At 40.0% G+C, this 16,489-nt stretch overlaps 1 protein-coding gene across 3 annotated transcripts in view; it reads left to right on the top strand.

Moving 5' to 3' along the window:
• The window catches only part of LOC132103460 (cyclin-dependent kinase 14), a 176,437-nt gene that overhangs the window by 137,297 nt on the left and 22,651 nt on the right, over positions 1–16,489 (top strand). For all 3 annotated transcript variants that reach the window (XM_059508585.1, XM_059508587.1, XM_059508586.1), the window contains 4 exons: positions 4,249–4,312; positions 7,153–7,201; positions 8,979–9,118; positions 11,952–12,073. In XM_059508585.1, the coding sequence (XP_059364568.1) occupies positions 4,249–4,312; positions 7,153–7,201; positions 8,979–9,118; positions 11,952–12,055 (357 nt within the window). In that variant the 3' untranslated portion in view covers positions 12,056–12,073. The remainder of the gene's footprint in view (positions 1–4,248; positions 4,313–7,152; positions 7,202–8,978; positions 9,119–11,951; positions 12,074–16,489) is intronic.

Genomic DNA, 16,489 nt, shown 5'->3' with positions numbered 1-16,489 from the left:
GAAAGGAAAAGTCTTATAAATCTATTGCACATAAGCAAACACTAATAAATACACTCTCAAACAGATGTCTCTGTGTTGTATGTGTACTTTCCCGGGACACACCTGGGTATTATTAAAGTAAATGTGAAGACATTAAATAGTTGATTCAGGAGCATTTAGTTAGAGATCAAACTAAACTGTGTAGGAAAGTGACTATCCTGGACTAGGAATGGGGAACCCTGATAATGGAATATTGTTCCATTAACATCCTGATAATGAAACTGTTCCCTTTTCCACTCTTGCCTTGTTTGTCTCCATGGTAATTCATTAGCCTCACCTATTCCTCATTAGCCTCTTGTTACCCAGTATATTTTTTACCCACGTTTCAATCTTTGTCATTTGTTATTTATACATTCTTTTTATAGCTGTTGTCAGGTTATGGTAGTTGTTCTGTTATGTATTTCTGTCTATAGATTTCTCTGTTGAGTGTTTATTTAATAAATTATGCATTTAGATCCTTTCCTCAACTCATCCCTACCAAATCGTGACAGAACGAGCCACCACATATGGATCTAGCAGCAGTAAGGAGCTGCGCTGAGGAGCAATTGCATGTTATCTGTCAGGATAGCTGCCCACTGGAGTATTTTTTGAGGAATTCCTCGGGTGCTGCCATTTTGTGTCTTTGGATGAGGTGGCAAAAATTTACTGTTTTTGGAGTGGGCTGGACTATGAAATCAGCTGACTTGTGCCAGGGGGAGATTCCAACTGGACCCTGGCATTGTACATTGATCTGGGTCTGAAGTTGAGTGGGTCCTAATTCACTGTGGGAGAAGGGGTGAAGTATTTGAATCACCATTCGCACACCATGGACGAGAGTATGAGCCCACTCACATTTACACTCCACAGCCTCATTCCGTCATTTCCATCACTCCAGAATCTCGTCGCATCATGGTTGCCACTTAAGAGCCCCTTCATGACATGGCACCATCATAGGCTGTACAAGGGCAATTTCGAGGCATTCGGGGCTGACATCCGAGGTTGGCTGACCCTCCAGTGATGTCTGTTTGTGTGGCTAATAAAATGTTACCAGTGGTTTTGAGAATGGTGGTTTCAGAATTCTTTCCACCATTGTCAGGGCTTTCTCTGATGGAAACCGTCGTCTTGTGTGTTTGAGCTGCACACTGTTCTACAGCTCCTTCTATGGCTGAAATGTTTACTTCAGATCCTCTGGAGTTGGCATTGTCTGCTGGTCACAGAGGCTATGTCTGAACTCTCTGCCTGTCATGTCATGACCACAAATATCATCCCTGAACTTCATAAAACCCTTGTCTGTTTTGATATGCCATGGAGGCCATTCCCAAAATCTCAGTTAGCCCTCTCAGTTAACATGATCTTTAACTTCATCAGCTCCACTCTGGTGGTCTTCAGTTTCACCTTGGTGGTCTTCAGTTCTATCAGCTTTGCCTTGGTGTTCTCCTGCACCTTCTGTTCCACCTTGGTGTTCTCAAGCCAACCTGCTCCACTGTGATGGTCACCTGCTCTGTCCTAGCATTCTTCAGCTCCACCATGGCCTCTAGCTGTACAGCCCCCACCATGGTCTTCAGCTCTGCTGGCTCCAACTTGGGGTTCTTTAGATCCACCTGCTCTGCTTGGGGGTCTCCTGCACGTTTTCACCCGCATTGGTGGCCTCCTGCTTCGCCCTGGCTTCCTGCTCTGCAGGCTCTACCTTGGTTTCCATGCCCAACTCACAGACTTGGCCCCCTCTCCTACTCCTGGTCCCGCCTCCACCACCCTCCTGGACATGTTTTAGTTTTTTTGGGAGCGTCTGGAATATGCTCTTAAAGTGGGGGCTCTATTACATGTTCCAATGTTTTGATATTTGTTCCCTGTTATGTATTTCTGCCTTTTGGGATTTTCTTTGTTCAGTGTTTATTAAAAAACTGCTGCATTTAGATCTTTACCTCGCTTCGTCCCTGTCAGAAATTTCTACTAGATGTCAACCTCAAATAAACACTCAAAGAATACAAGTTACAGAGAAGCAGGACACGCTTGGAAACTACTGTAATGCTGCATCCCAATTACTTCAGGTGCATCCCAATAATTTAGAATGTTGTGGAAGAGTTCATTTAATTCAGTAATTCAACTCAAGTTGTGAAACTCATGTATTAAATAAATTCAATGCACACAGACTGAAGTAGTTTAAGTATTTGGTTCTTTTAATTGTGATGACAATTCTCAACAAATTATAATACTTAAGACCAATAAAAAAAAAACATTTTTAGTGAATTGTTGGCCTTCTTAAAAGTATGTTCATTTACTGAACATGTACTCAATACTAGGCAGGGGCTCCATTTGCTTTAATTACTGCCTCAATTCGGCGTGGCATGGAGGTGATCAGTTTGTGGCACTGCTGAGGTGGTATGGAAGCCCAGGTTTCTTTGACAGTGGCTTTCAGCTAATCTGCATTTTTTTGTCTCTTTTTTTCTAATTTTCCTCTTGACAATAGCACATAGATTCTCTATGGGATTCAGGTCTGGTTAGTTTACTGGCCAGTCAAGCACATCAACACCATGGTCATTTAACCAACTTTTGGTGCTTTTGGCAGTGTGAGCATGTGCCAAATCCTGCTGGAAAATGAAATCAGCATCTTCAAAAAGCTGGTCAGCAGTAGGAAGCATGAAGTGCTCCAGAATTTGTCTTGGTAAATGGGCGCAGTGACTTCGGTTTTCAAAATACACAATAGACCAACACCAGCAAATGACATTTCACCCCATATCATCACAGACTGTAGAAACTTAACACTAGACTTCAAGCAATTTGGGCTATGAGCTTCTCCACCCTTCCTCCAGACTCTAGGACCTTGGTTTCCAAATGGAATTCAACACTTGCTCTCATCTGAAAAACGGACTTTGGACCACTGGGCAACAGTCCAGATCTTCTCCTTAGCCCAGGTAATACGCCTCTGACGTTGTCTGTGGTTCAGTAAATCTCTTTACACATTGTGTGTGGTGGCTCTTGATGACTTACCCCCAGCCTCAGTCCATTCCTTGTGAATTTCACTTAAATTCTTGAATCGATTTTGCTTGACAATCCTCATAAGGCTGTGATTCTCTCGGTTGGTTTTTCATCTTTTTCTTCCACACTTTTTCCTTCCACTCAATTTTCTGTTAACATGCTTGGATACAGCACTCTGTAAACAGTTAACTTCTTTGGCATTGAATGTTTGTGGGTTACCCTCCTTGTGAAGGGTGTCAATGACTGTCTCCTGGACAACTGTCAGATCAGCAGTCTTCCCCATGATTGTGTAGCCTAGTGAACCAAATCGAGAGACTGTTTTGAAGGCTCATGAAACCTTTGCAGGTGTTTTGAGTTGATTGGTTGATTGGCATGTCACCATATTCTAATTTGTTAAGGTGGTGAATTGCTGGGTTTTTGTTAAATGTGTGCCAAAATCATCACAATTAAAAGAACCAGAGACTTAAATTACTTATGTCTGTGTGCACTGAATTCATTTAATACACAGGTTTCACAATTTGAGTTGAATTACTGAAATTAACTTTTCCATGACATTCTTATTTATTGAGATGCACCTGTACACTTGCACTGCAGGACTGAAACCTGTACAGATTGACAGTTCCCACGTGATCACACTGATGGATCTCTTTTCAATCTTCACACACACAAACTCTCTCACTCCACACACACACACACACACACACACACACAGTGTTTTTATGTTTTATGGGGACATAGACGTAACTTTTTTATACTGTACAAACTTTCTATCCCCCTGCTGTAACCCTTCCCCTCAACTTAGCCCTCACACAAACCTTCTGCATTTTTAGAATGAAAAAAAAAAATTATGTATGGTTTATATGCTGTTTTCCATAGGGAATACCAGGACACATACACACTCACACGTACTCACTTTCTCACTCACACACACTCTCTCTCAAATGCACATATGCTCTCTGAGGAGGTTCTGGCTCATCTCAATGGTTCGACTCATCGAATCTGACGGCTGTAATTACAGTGTGTTTTTTAATCAAGTCCTTCTATTTACAAGCTACAGACTTCAAAAAGCTCCTGCTTTCAACCAGGATTGCTGCTCTAAACACACACACACACACACTCTGGTGCATAATAAACCTACGTGAATGAAGTGTCATGGTCTGCTGGTGTCCAGCGGAGTGATGTATTCCTCTGAGATCGATCAGAAATTGTCTTTGCACTGCCCTTCAAATGTTTTCTCTCTGTGTTGTTGTGCAGGTTTTGGGGACACCATCGGAGGAAACGTGGCCAGGTGTTCACTCACTTCCGCACTTCAAACCAGGTAAATGTCCTGTTCATCTGACTGTAAATGACACACGATGACATGCCCTTGAAAAAGCATCCCGTATGTCCCTCATCCACCCAGAGGCATGACGTGTGCCAGCAGATGAGCTATGGGAGCTCATCTTTATTGTCTAAATTGTTGCTGCTTTAAAAGTATGTATTGCAATTACTTTTGATTAGATATAAAAAAAAAAATCTGATTTGACTGCAAAACTCTCCTGTCCGCTCGTGTGTTATATTGCACATCATGCACAGCATGTGTGATGAACAGAATGAAGTTGTGGCATCTCAAGATGCATTGCTTCAGGTTTGATATCAGTGACATGAAGCATCATTAGTTCTCTCGACTTATCGTCATTGATGCCAAACTGGACATAGATGCAAAGATTGTTGCTTTAAACGTAGAATAAGGCTTCAGAATATTGTGAGATGAGATGCACTTTTTTATTAATTTAGGTAAATAATATGAACATGCAACAGGTGAAAATTTAACAGAATGTACAGAATAAATCTGAATAGTATCAAAACTGTTTGTATTATTGTTAACTAAAGCTATTAATCTTTTTTTTTTTGTAAATTAAATTAAGCTGTAATAAAATCTAAATATTACATGAAAAAGTTGGACTTAATGTATTAGTGCTTAAAAATACTACAAAGACTAAAGTAAAAAAAAAATCTTTTTAAATAAATACAATTTTTTGTAGAATTAGAAATAAAAAAATGACACAAGCAACAAAATTACTAAAATTGAAGTGAAAACTGAAATTTTTTTTAATTAAAAATATTAATAGTAAACAAATAACAAAAAATAGCATTGTTCATCACACTAAAGGTCAAACACACTGGATTATGGGTTACAGTATCTGTTGTTTTAATGCATATTTGAACGATCATCTTTTTATACCATGCATACAAAAAAATACAATTAAAAAAAAAAAAATCTGCAGAAATGGTTAAAGTAGCATATGATTGATTGGGTGTTATTCAGAACTTCGTTAACATGCTCTTACTATCTCTGACATACCTTTATATAATAGTTAAACTAGTATGCTGTTCAGAATTCAGCCTTTGATATTATTTTAGATTATTGTATATTATTTGACTGCCAGACGTTTTTGAGACAACATTACACAGAAATGCAATGTTTTTGCTCAATTAAACATGCATCAGTGATCAGCTTCATGCATCCTGATTCAGCATATGTGTACCTGGCCGTCGTGATTTTGCCAAGTAAGACATGTTCCTGGATCAACATCTTCTGATGATCCTGGATCAACATTATTGTCCAAAAATATAGACTAAACCCAATCCCTACCCCTAAACCTAACCCTACCCATAATTTATTCTTAAAATCAGTGGGAAATAATAGCTGATTAACAAGGGTGTAGAAGCACCTAACTCTGATTGTAAGCCTAAAACAGATATTTTCTGAACAGTTATATCTCTATTCTGATTGGCTGATTGGAATGTTGATCCAGGATCATGTTGTGCTTGGTGACATCACGCTCACCATATGTACCTCAGTATGCACTAGTGTTGCATTCTGAACGTGTCCGGTGAGGACACACTGCCCTCTGCTGAGCGCCGAAGACATCATCAGAGAGAGACAGACACCTAACGAGCCTGTGTTCTGGAATAAACCGTTGAGCTAATGAAGGTCTGATGGTCTCATGTGTGAGATCAGAGCACAGAGAGCCGATGAGATTCGGTGACCTTAAATTGTCCAGTGCAAAAAATGAAAAGACCAGTGGTTTTGCTTGCAGTGTCTTGCCTTGATGAAGGAGTATCTGTTGATAATTGCAATGGTGCAGTTCAGTTCTGTAGCAGCAGAGAGCAGTGTTTACTGGACTGTTGCACTATGAGCAGCTGAGATATCATATAATGCTGCCTGGTAAAAAAACACTCACTGTTTGCTGTTAATGAACACTCACTATTGATGGAGAGTTAGAGATCAGTTGTGGGTGTGTAATTGCATGTCATAGAGATGTTGGGTTTTAAATAAGATGCATTGATTGGAAATGTGATGTGTGTTTGTGTGTGTGTGTGTGTGTGTGTGTGTGTGTACTGACACGTTTTATTCCTGAATGTGGATGGTGTGTATTGATCCAGTCCACAGGAGGCCAACCTCATGAATCGACGTCTAGAACAAAGAGACTGAGTTCAGAATAACACAATAACATACTACTGATACTGTAACTAACATCTGCTGCTCAAAAGTTTTAATTAATTAAAGAAATAATGCTTTTATTCAACAAGGCTGCATTAAGTTGATCAAAAGTGACAGTAAATACATTTATACATTAAATACATTTATAATGTTACAAAATATTTATATTTCAAATAAATGCTGTTCCTTTGAACTTTCTGTTTATCTGTGAATCCTGAAAAATCACAGTTTCCATAAAAATATCAAGCATCACAACTGTTTTTAACATTGGTAATAATTTGAGATGTTTCTTGAGCAGCAAATCAGCATATTATTTTATATATATATATAGTGTATATATATATAGTAATGATGCTGAAAATTCAGCTGTGCATCACCAAAATAAATTACAGTTTAACAGATATTCACTTAGAAAACAGCTATTTTATATTGTAATAATATATCACAATTTTTACTGTATTTTTGAACACATAAATGCCCCCTTGAAGAGCAGAAGAGATTTGAGTTTGAAGAGACCCAAACGTTTGAATGGTGCTGTACAGTGATGCACTGATGCAGCTCAGTAGTATTCAGTGTGTAGTAAATGTTAGGAGTATTTTCCACTGTTTATGATGTCTGATTATGAATCATGAGTTTGAGTTCTTCATCTGTCGTCTGTGTTTCACCTGCAGATCGATTCACTGTCTACAGTCCCAAGAAACTCAGACAAGCCTGGAATAAGTAAGTGACCTCAACATTTTTAATTTTTATATTTTTTTATGAACAATTTTTGTTATGTATAAACAGCAATGTGTTTTAGATGCTGTAATATCAATATTTCTTGAAGGTTTTTCAACATTTGTTATCAAGAATCGACTGAGATGATCTTAATATCTCAGTTGTTCCTAGACAGCAATGATGCTTTAATCAGATTATTCCTTCTCAGATGTTCCTCCAGAAAAGACCAGAAGACCTCTAGAGTTTCTCACGAGATCTTGGCAATGTCTTAAACTGTGTCAATGCAATATAATCAAGTTTCAGAGACTTAAATCTTTCTCATCATATTCCTACAGCGTAATACATGCACTGTAAGTTTATTGACTCAATTGCAGGTTTGCAGTTCACTTAACTAGCGACAAATTAATGTTAAAAGTACATATATCCATATTACACACAAAATTGTTGAAGTTCTGTGTATTTTTAGGTTGCCTGCAGGTGTGTGTGTGTGTGTGTGTGTATTATTGCTCTGCTGCACCTGCTCTTAAAGGATCGTCAAACTCGTCTATCTGCACATCATAGATGCTGTGTAATAAAGCTGAACGTTCCCAATCCCAAGAGAAGAGACGAGGGAAGAGCTCAACTTTGTGTTTCTCTTGCTCTCGTCTCTCACACAGCGACTTTAAAGCGTACCTCACACCAGCAGACACACACACACTAACACTGATCAACACAGCCGTTCATCAGCTGCTCTTCATCAGTTCATCATCGTTTGATGAATTACTGCTGACATTATTAGAAAAAAGTTTGTTTCTTGTAGGTTTTTCATAGGAATCAAAAGTCAGCTTTTTCCTAGAGAGCATCTAGATTAAATGTAGTATTAATGCTCAAATCACCTAAGTCTCAATGGTTTCCATTGAAAAAATTACTGAAATAATCTGAAATGACCCTCCTCTAGAGTCTCTAACAGTCAAATGAGTTGTTAAACCTTGTTTTTGAAATTAGTCTCTTCTGCTCACCAAGGCTGCATTTATTTGATCAGAAATACAGTAAAAGTTGTTAAATATTATTCTGATTAAAAATATCTGTCTTCTGTGTGAATCTGTGTTAAAGTGTAATGTATTTCTGTGATGCTCCGCTGTATTTTCAGCATCATTCCTCCAGTCTTCAGTGTCACATGATCTTCAGAAATCATTATTGGAAACTTAATATTGAAACCTAGTATTCAGAGATACTTTTTTCAGGATTCTTTGATGAATAATGTTAGAAAGAACAGCATTTAGTCTTTACTGAATTTTGTGTGTGTGTGTGTTGTTATATTATTATATGTTATTTGAATGAGAGTTATATTTTCTGATTTCAATTTCATTTTAGTTGAAGTTTTAGTAGTTTTGTTGTATGTTTTTGTTATTTTTATAATTTTATTTTAAATATGTATGTATGGTTTTTTTATTCACTTTATTTCAGTTGTAAATATTTTAGTAAAACTAAATGAAAATGAGAGATGCCTTGGTTACTCTCGCGCGCGCGCGTGTGTGTGTGTGTGTGTGTGTGTGTGTGTGTGTGTGTGTTTGTGTCAGACTTTGTCTTTGCGGTTTAGAGGACGTTTGTGGGTGCAAACTCGCTTTGCATTTTCAACTCCATAAAAAGTCAACAAACATTTTTCCAGCCGCACGTCAGGAGGAGTGAACCTGACAGAGAGCCTGAGCTGTGTGTGTGTGTGTGTGTGTGTGATGCTCTTGGCACTGTACTCATGTGTGTTTATATCTCTGTGTGTGTGTGTGTGTGTGTGTGTTGGCAGGCTGGGTTATGTAGATCATGCTGAAGAACTGGCTTCCAGGTTTCTCCAGTGCTTCCCAAAGAACCGTCTCTCGGCTCAAGCGGCGCTTCATCACGAGTTCTTCAGCCATCTGCCCCCGAGACTCTGGGAGCTGCCTGACAGTCAGTGAACACACATCACACACTGCTTCACTGCCATTCATCACACACTGCCATATTCCACCATACGCCGTAATCACATATTACCATATGATGCTGTTTTCAGAGAGACTCAGAGAGTCTTCAGTCTCTCTTCAGTCTTCAGTTTCACATGCCATCTCACAGATGTGTGTCTGGAGCTGAATACCAAACGCCGCTCAATTTGAGCTCATCGTGTTGAAGCTGATGCTCAGATACTAATTCACACAGATTCATGTGTTTCTTCCTTGTCACATTCCAGCTTCAGCAGACTGACACGCTTTCTTGATTTACCAAACCCAAATTCTCTGGAATTGGTTACTGTCGGTAGTGTGGAACTCTTCATTCTGATTGGTCGATGACAAAGTTTCAAATGAGCAGCATTTCAAAGAGTCCTGCAGAAACAACAGAACAGAATCTGGTCAAACAAAACTGAAGAAAAAGAGATGAAGATAAATACTGAAGAAGGTGTAAAGACACATGACGATCCAAACGCTCTATGAATACTGCACAGTATTTAGAGCATACTAATTGATTAAAAACAGTGTGCAATCAACATTTCAACAGATGTTTGCTGCATATTCATCATGTGACCTTGCTAATTGCATGTTTAGTTCTTTTAGTTTTTTTTCAGTTACTAAATGTAGGCGGTCTAATCAAACAATGATTCAAGAATCAATTAATTACTGTAGAAAGACTGTAAACCTTCTGTGTTTTTATTTGTTAATGACGTTAATGAAGCGACATGGAATCTTATTTCCACCATGAAATAAAAAAAAAATGTAAAAGGTAATTTGTAATTGATTTTTTTTCCTTCAGAATTCTGAGTTTATATTATGTAATTTTTTTTCTTTCTTTTCTTTTTTTTTTTTAGTTTTTGTCTCATAAGTTTGACTTTTCATATAATGTATTTTCCACAATTCTGAATTTTTCTGAGTTTTTATCTCGGAATTCTGACTGTTTTCTCAAAATGCCGAGTTTATATCCCACAAGTCTGACTTTTGTCTCTGAATTCTGAGTTTATTTTCCACAATTCTGAACTGTTTCCTCCAAATTCTGAGTTTTTCCATAGTTCTGAACTTTTTCTCCAAATTCTGAGTTTATTTTCCATAGTTCTGAACTTTTTCTCCAAATTCTGAGTTTATTTTCCACAATTCTGAACTGTTTCCTCCAAATTCTGAGTTTTTCCATAGTTCTGAACTTTTTCTCCAAATTCTGAGTTTATTTTCCATAGTTCTGAACTTTTTCTCCAAATTCTGAGTTTATTTTCCACAATTCTGAACTTTTTCCCCAAATTCTGAGTTTTTCCATAGTTCTGAACTTTTTCTCCAAATTCTGAGTTTATTTTCCATAGTTCTGAACTTTTTCTCCAAATTCTGAGTTTTTCCATAGTTCTGAACTTTTTCTCCAAATTCTGAGTTTATTTTCCATAGTTCTGAACTTTTTCTCCAAATTCTGAGTTTATTTTCCACAATTCTGAACTTTTTCCCCAAATTCTGAGTTTATTTTCCACAATTCTGAACTTTTTCTCCAAATTCTGAGTTTATTTTCCACAATTCTGAACTTTTTCCCCAAATTCTGAGTTTATTTTCCATAGTTCTGAACTTTTTCTCCAAATTCTGAGTTTATTTTCCACAATTCTGAACTTTTTCCCCAAATTCTGAGTTTATTTTCCACAATTCTGAACTTTTTCCCCAAATTCTGAGTTTATTTTCCACAATTCTGAACTTTTTCTCCAAATTCTGAGTTTATTTTCCACAATTCTGAATGGTTTCCTCCAAATTCTGAGTTTATTTTCCACAATTCTGAACTTTTTCCCCAAATTCTGAGTTTATTTTCCACAATTCTGAACGGTTTCCTCCAAATTCCGAGTTTATTTTCCATAATTCTGACCTTTTTTTCTCTAAATTGCTAATTTATATCTCACAATTCTCAGAACTGAAAAAAGTCAGAATTGTGAGATAAAAAGTTAAAAAGATAAAAAGCAATGACTTTTGTTTTTTAAACTTTCATTATGGAAATAAGCTTCCACATGTTTGTGTTGGATACTTCCAGGAACATGGAGCAGCTGTTGATGATTGGGGTCTTTCAGCATGGTTTCAGTTGTCAGACGAGCTCAAGGCCTTGTGTCCTGTCTGATTTGACATGTATCTATAATCCAGACCTCCATTAGCAGGCTACACACACACTGTAGCGCAGACACGTTCAGTCCTACGCATCAGAAAACAGTTGTTCATGTTAGACAAGCGTCGGGCGAGTCATTTGAATGCAAGAATGAGGTTTTTAATTTCCCAGATTAGGAGCAGCATCTGAATTAATCCTGTTATCAGCTCACAGCAGGCCGTGCAGGAGGGAGGAGGCGGGGCTCCGGTGTGGAGGCGGAGCTTTGCCACACACACACACAGAGCAATGCTGCTTTTGAAGCAGAAGAATGAAGGGAAAATTAATTCTGTTGTTTCATATACGCTTGCAGTTCAGTCATAAAAGAGAAGCGGCTGCTGCTGAGGAGAACACACCGTAATTAACATTTCAGCTCCGGCTTTGATTGAAACAGCAAATCCAACAGGATTTATGACATTTTTTAAATGAAATTTATTGCTGATGTGTTTATTTATCATGGTTTTCTGTCTGTATTAGTGCTGCTTGTTAAGTCAAACATCAGTTTTACTGTTGGGCTACTAAGAAGCCAATCAGCAAGCATGTAGAAAAGCTCATCCCTCATGTTAGTTCATGTATTCTCCTTCTACATGCTCAACATCTCTCTATATGTTTATTTTAGAATGGAGACTGACAGAGTGTATGTGTCCGTGTGTTTCAGTGTCTTCAATCTTCAGCGTTCCTAGCGTTAAGTTACAGCCGGAGTCTGGCGACAGCATCCAGGTGTGCAGTAAGAGCAAAGCCACGTCTAACAGCAAACACTGACCGCCGAGAGCCAGACAGGTACGACACGACTGACAGTCTCACTAGTTTGTGCTTTACTGCATAGTGCACACTGTTTAGTGAAGACTGATGATTAAAAACATAGTGCATTCAACATTTCTACCTATGTTGCTACATAGTCTTCATGTGACCTTTTTCTAATGGCATGTTTAAATCTTTATTTTGCTTTTAAAACAAATTTATCTTTGTGACGAGTGGGGCGGGGCCGAGGGACATGGGAGCGAGGCCGGGGGAGTGATTGGAGATGAACTACACCTGTTCGTCCCACCGGTCTCGAGGCCCATGGAGGAGATGGAAGGATATAAAACTGGAGCGACGACAGTGAAGGAGGAGAGAGGACCAGGCCTGGGCTTTTAGTTGTGTTTTGGTTTTTATTTTATGCGCACCAGTCGTCCGTGAGGGGCTGGTGCGCTGTTTTGTGTTTATTTTGTTATTAAAATGGTTTTGATTGTCAGCCGGTTCCCGCCTCCTTCTTCCGGATGAATATCAAGGTTGATATCGTTACAGTGGTGCCGAAGCCCGGGAGAAGGAGGGACGCGCTGCTGAAGATCCCTCGCCGCTGTGGTGAATCCGCGGTGCCATCGAGCTGGCGAGGAGTGTGCCGCCATGGACGCTCGAGGCGGTGGACTGGAGCGAGTTGCCGGGGACGGGCGAGCTCGCTACCGGCCGCCCACGATGTGGAGAGACGGCTGCCGTCCGTTAGGGAGCGGAGGAGTCGGCGCCGTTCGCCAGAGAGCCGGAGCCTGCTGCCATCCGCCGGAACGGGGAGGAGCAGGGAACGGGGGACTCCTGCCGGCTGCCCAAAACCGGAGGAGCCGTCCACCGGGCGGCGGAGGAGTGTCGTGCCGTCCGCCGAGGGCCGTCCAGTGCCACCGCCAGGCACCGCGGAGGAGATCACCCAGCTGGTGGAGGGCCGAGCAGCGGTGCGTCTGGGAACCGGATTTTTTTTTTTTTTTTTTTTTCTCTCTCCCCTCTCTCGTCTCTGTCGCTCCTCCTTCCGTCTCCTTTTCTCTCGCCTCGCCTGTCCTACCCCCAGGTTCCCGCAGGTCCCCGGGAGCGGCCCCCCCGGAGGGAGGGGGGGGGGGAGTAGAGCGCAGTCTCGGGAGTACCCCCCGGCCTGCGAGGGGCGATGGGGGTATGTGACGAGTGGGGCGGGGCCGAGGGACATGGGAGCGAGGCCGGGGGAGTGATTGGAGATGAACTACACCTGTTCGTCCCACCGGTCTCGAGGCCCATGGAGGAGATGGAAGGATATAAAACTGGAGCGACGACAGTGAAGGACGAGAGAGGACCAGGCCTGGGCTTTTAGTTGTGTTTTGGTTTTTATTTTATGCGCACCAGTCGTCCGTGAGGGGCTGGTGCGCTGTTTTGTGTTTATTTTGTTATTAAAATGTTTTTGATTGTCCGCCGGTTCCCGCCTCCTTCTTCCGGATGAATATGAAGGTTGATATCGTTACAATCTTTTTTTTATTTTTAGTAAAATTACCTTTTTGCAATCAAAAAATAAACAAAATGTTTTAATATTTAAGTGAATATTTTGAATACTTGTACACAAAGGAAGAAGTTTCTTTGTAGCTGCATTTAACAATTTTGAAATAATATTGCAGTGTGAAACAGCTGTCTTCTGTGTGAATCTCTGTTAAACTATAATTTATTTCTGTGATGCTCCGCTGTATTTTCAGCATCATTCCTCCAGTCTTCAGTGTCACATGATCTTCAGAAATCAGAATAATATGATGATTTACTGCTCAAGAAACATTTCTGATTATTATCAATGTTGAACACAGTTCATTTTGTATAAAATAGATTCATAAATATAGTCTTTTCTTTCAAATCATCATATTAGAATGATTTTGAAGACTGGAGGAATGATGCCTTTAAATACAGCTGCGCTTCACACGATCACTTATAAGTGATCAAGTGTTGACTTTCAGTGTACAGCGTGCATTTCCATTGCTATTATGAAATATTGCACACATACATTGACTAAATATTGACAGTCGGCCGCTGTGTTATTGGTCGTTGATAAAGCAATGCACTAGTGTGCTGTTCCAGACATGCAGCATGAGCAGATTCACTCCTGCAGGTCAGCAGAGGAGGGTTTCATTGTGGTGTGGACGAACACATCTCACGCAGCTGGATAAAGCTCATAATGGAGGGAAAGGATTAGCAGCTCAATTACAGGCAGGTGCGGTGTGAGATTTAAGACTGACCCGCAGGGAGCCGCCGACCTCTGAACCCCAATCACACAGAGTCATGATACAAACAGACTCATCAGAGACATTTCAGAGACTCACACACACAGCGGAATGAAAGAGACGCCTGCGCTTTACATGCTGAGCTCACACTCCGATATTTATGAAAAAAGTCTCTTCTGCTCACCAAGGCTGCATTTATGTGATCAAAAATACAGTAAAAATAGTGAAATATTATTCTAATGTGAAACAGCTGTTTTCTGTGTGAATCTGTGTTAAAGTGTAATTTATTTCTGTGATGCTCCGCTGTATTTTCAGCATCATTCCTCCAGTCTTCAGTGTCACATGATCTTCAGAAATCAGAATAATATGATGATTTACTGCTCAGTTATTATCAGTTATTATCGGTGATCAAAATCAGGAATGGTTCTTATTATTATCAATGTTGAAAACTGTTTTTTAATATATATTTTGAGCCTATTTTTAGGAAGATTTAAAACTTTTAGGTTTCATTTGTTTTGTGTAAAATAGAATGTCTTTAATTTTGGGAGTAAAAGTCACTCTAAAAGATGAATCACATTACATACACCATTTATTTTTTATTTTTCAATTTTCTAATTTCAGATTTAAAAACATTCATCATTAATGAAAAGATTCTGCTTCATGTTTTTGTGGAAACTGTGATGCATTTTTATTTTTCAGGATTCACAGATGAATAGAAAGTTCAAAAGAACAGCGTTTATTTGAAATAGAAATATTTTGTTACATTATAAATGTATTTACTGACACTTTTGATCAATTGTATGCATCCTTGATTAATAAAAGTATTATTATACAAAAATATTGTGCATCTGTTTTCAACACTGATAATAATCAGAAATGTTTCTTGAGCAGTAAATCATCATATTATTCATGATTTCTGAAGATCATGTGACACTGAAGACTGGAGGAATGATGCTGAAAATACAGCGGAGCATCACAGAAATAAATTACACTTTAACACAGATTCACACAGAAAACAGATGATTTAAACTGTAATAATATTTCACTATTTTGCAATACTTTTGTTTAAATAAATGCAGCGTAGTTGAGCAGAAGAAACATTAAAAAATCTTGATTATTCCAAACTTGACAAGAATTTTAACACAATGCCGTAAAACATTCCACTGAGCACATGCTGAATATTAATTATATATTCTCTAATTATAAGTTTCCTGTCATTAGACTCAAAATAAATCATATCTTCTTTCTAAAACTAGTCTTCTCAGCAGTGATCGGCTCTTTAACACGTTCATGAAGTGCAGGAATGAAAGTGAAGTGTTTTTCTCCTCAGCATGCAGGTGTGTGTGTGTGTGTGTGTGTGTGAGTGTCTGTGTGTCTGTGTGTGAGGCGTGTGTGTGTGTGTGTGTGTGTGTGTGTGTGTGTGCGTGCGTGTGTGTGTGCGTGTGTGTGTGAGGCGTGTGCGTGTGTGTGTGCGTGTGTGTGTGTGAGGCGTGTGTGTGTGTGAGGCGTGTGTGTGTGTGTGTGTGTGAGGCGTGTGTGCGTGTGTGTGTGTGTGTGTGTGTGAGGCGTGTGTGTGTGTGTGTGTGTGTGCGTGTGTGTGTGTGAGGCGTGTGTGTGTGTGTGTGTGTGAGGCGCGTGTGTGTGTGTGTGTGTGTGTGTGTGTGTGCGTATGTGTGTGTGAGGCGTGTGTGTGTGTGTGTGTGTGTGTGAGGCATGTGTGTGAGGCATGTGTGTGTGTGTGTGTGTGAGGCATGTGTGTGTGTGTGTGCGTGTGTGTGTGCGTGTGTGTGTGCGTGTGTGTGTGTGTGTGTGTGTGTGCGTGTGTGTGTGTGAGGCGTGTGTGTGTGTGTGTGTGTGTGTGTGTGTGTGTGTGTGTGTATGTGTGTGTGTGCGTGTGTGTGTGAGGCGTGTGTGTGTGTGTGAGTGTGAGTGTGTGAGTGAGTGTCTGTGTGTGTGTGTGTGTGTGTGTGTGTGCGCGTGTGTGTGTGCGTGTGTGTGTGAGTGTGTGTGTGTGAGGCGTGTGTGTGTGTGTGAGTGTGAGTGTGTGAGTGAGTGTCTGTGTGTGTGTGTGTGCGTGTGTGTGTGTGTGTGTGTGTGTGTGTGTGTGTGCGCGTGTGTGTGTGCGTGTGTGTGTGAGTGTGTGAGTGAGTGTCTGTGTGTGTGTGTCTGTGTGTCTGTGTGTGTGTGTGTGTATGTGTGTGTGTGCGTGTGTGAGGCG

The sequence above is a fragment of the Carassius carassius genome, chromosome 24, assembly GCF_963082965.1.
Source record: "Carassius carassius chromosome 24, fCarCar2.1, whole genome shotgun sequence".
In the NCBI taxonomy this organism is placed as follows: domain Eukaryota; kingdom Metazoa; phylum Chordata; class Actinopteri; order Cypriniformes; family Cyprinidae; genus Carassius; species Carassius carassius.
The sequence above is the reverse complement of the archived record's forward strand: the minus strand, read 5'-3'. Positions and strand labels throughout refer to the sequence as shown.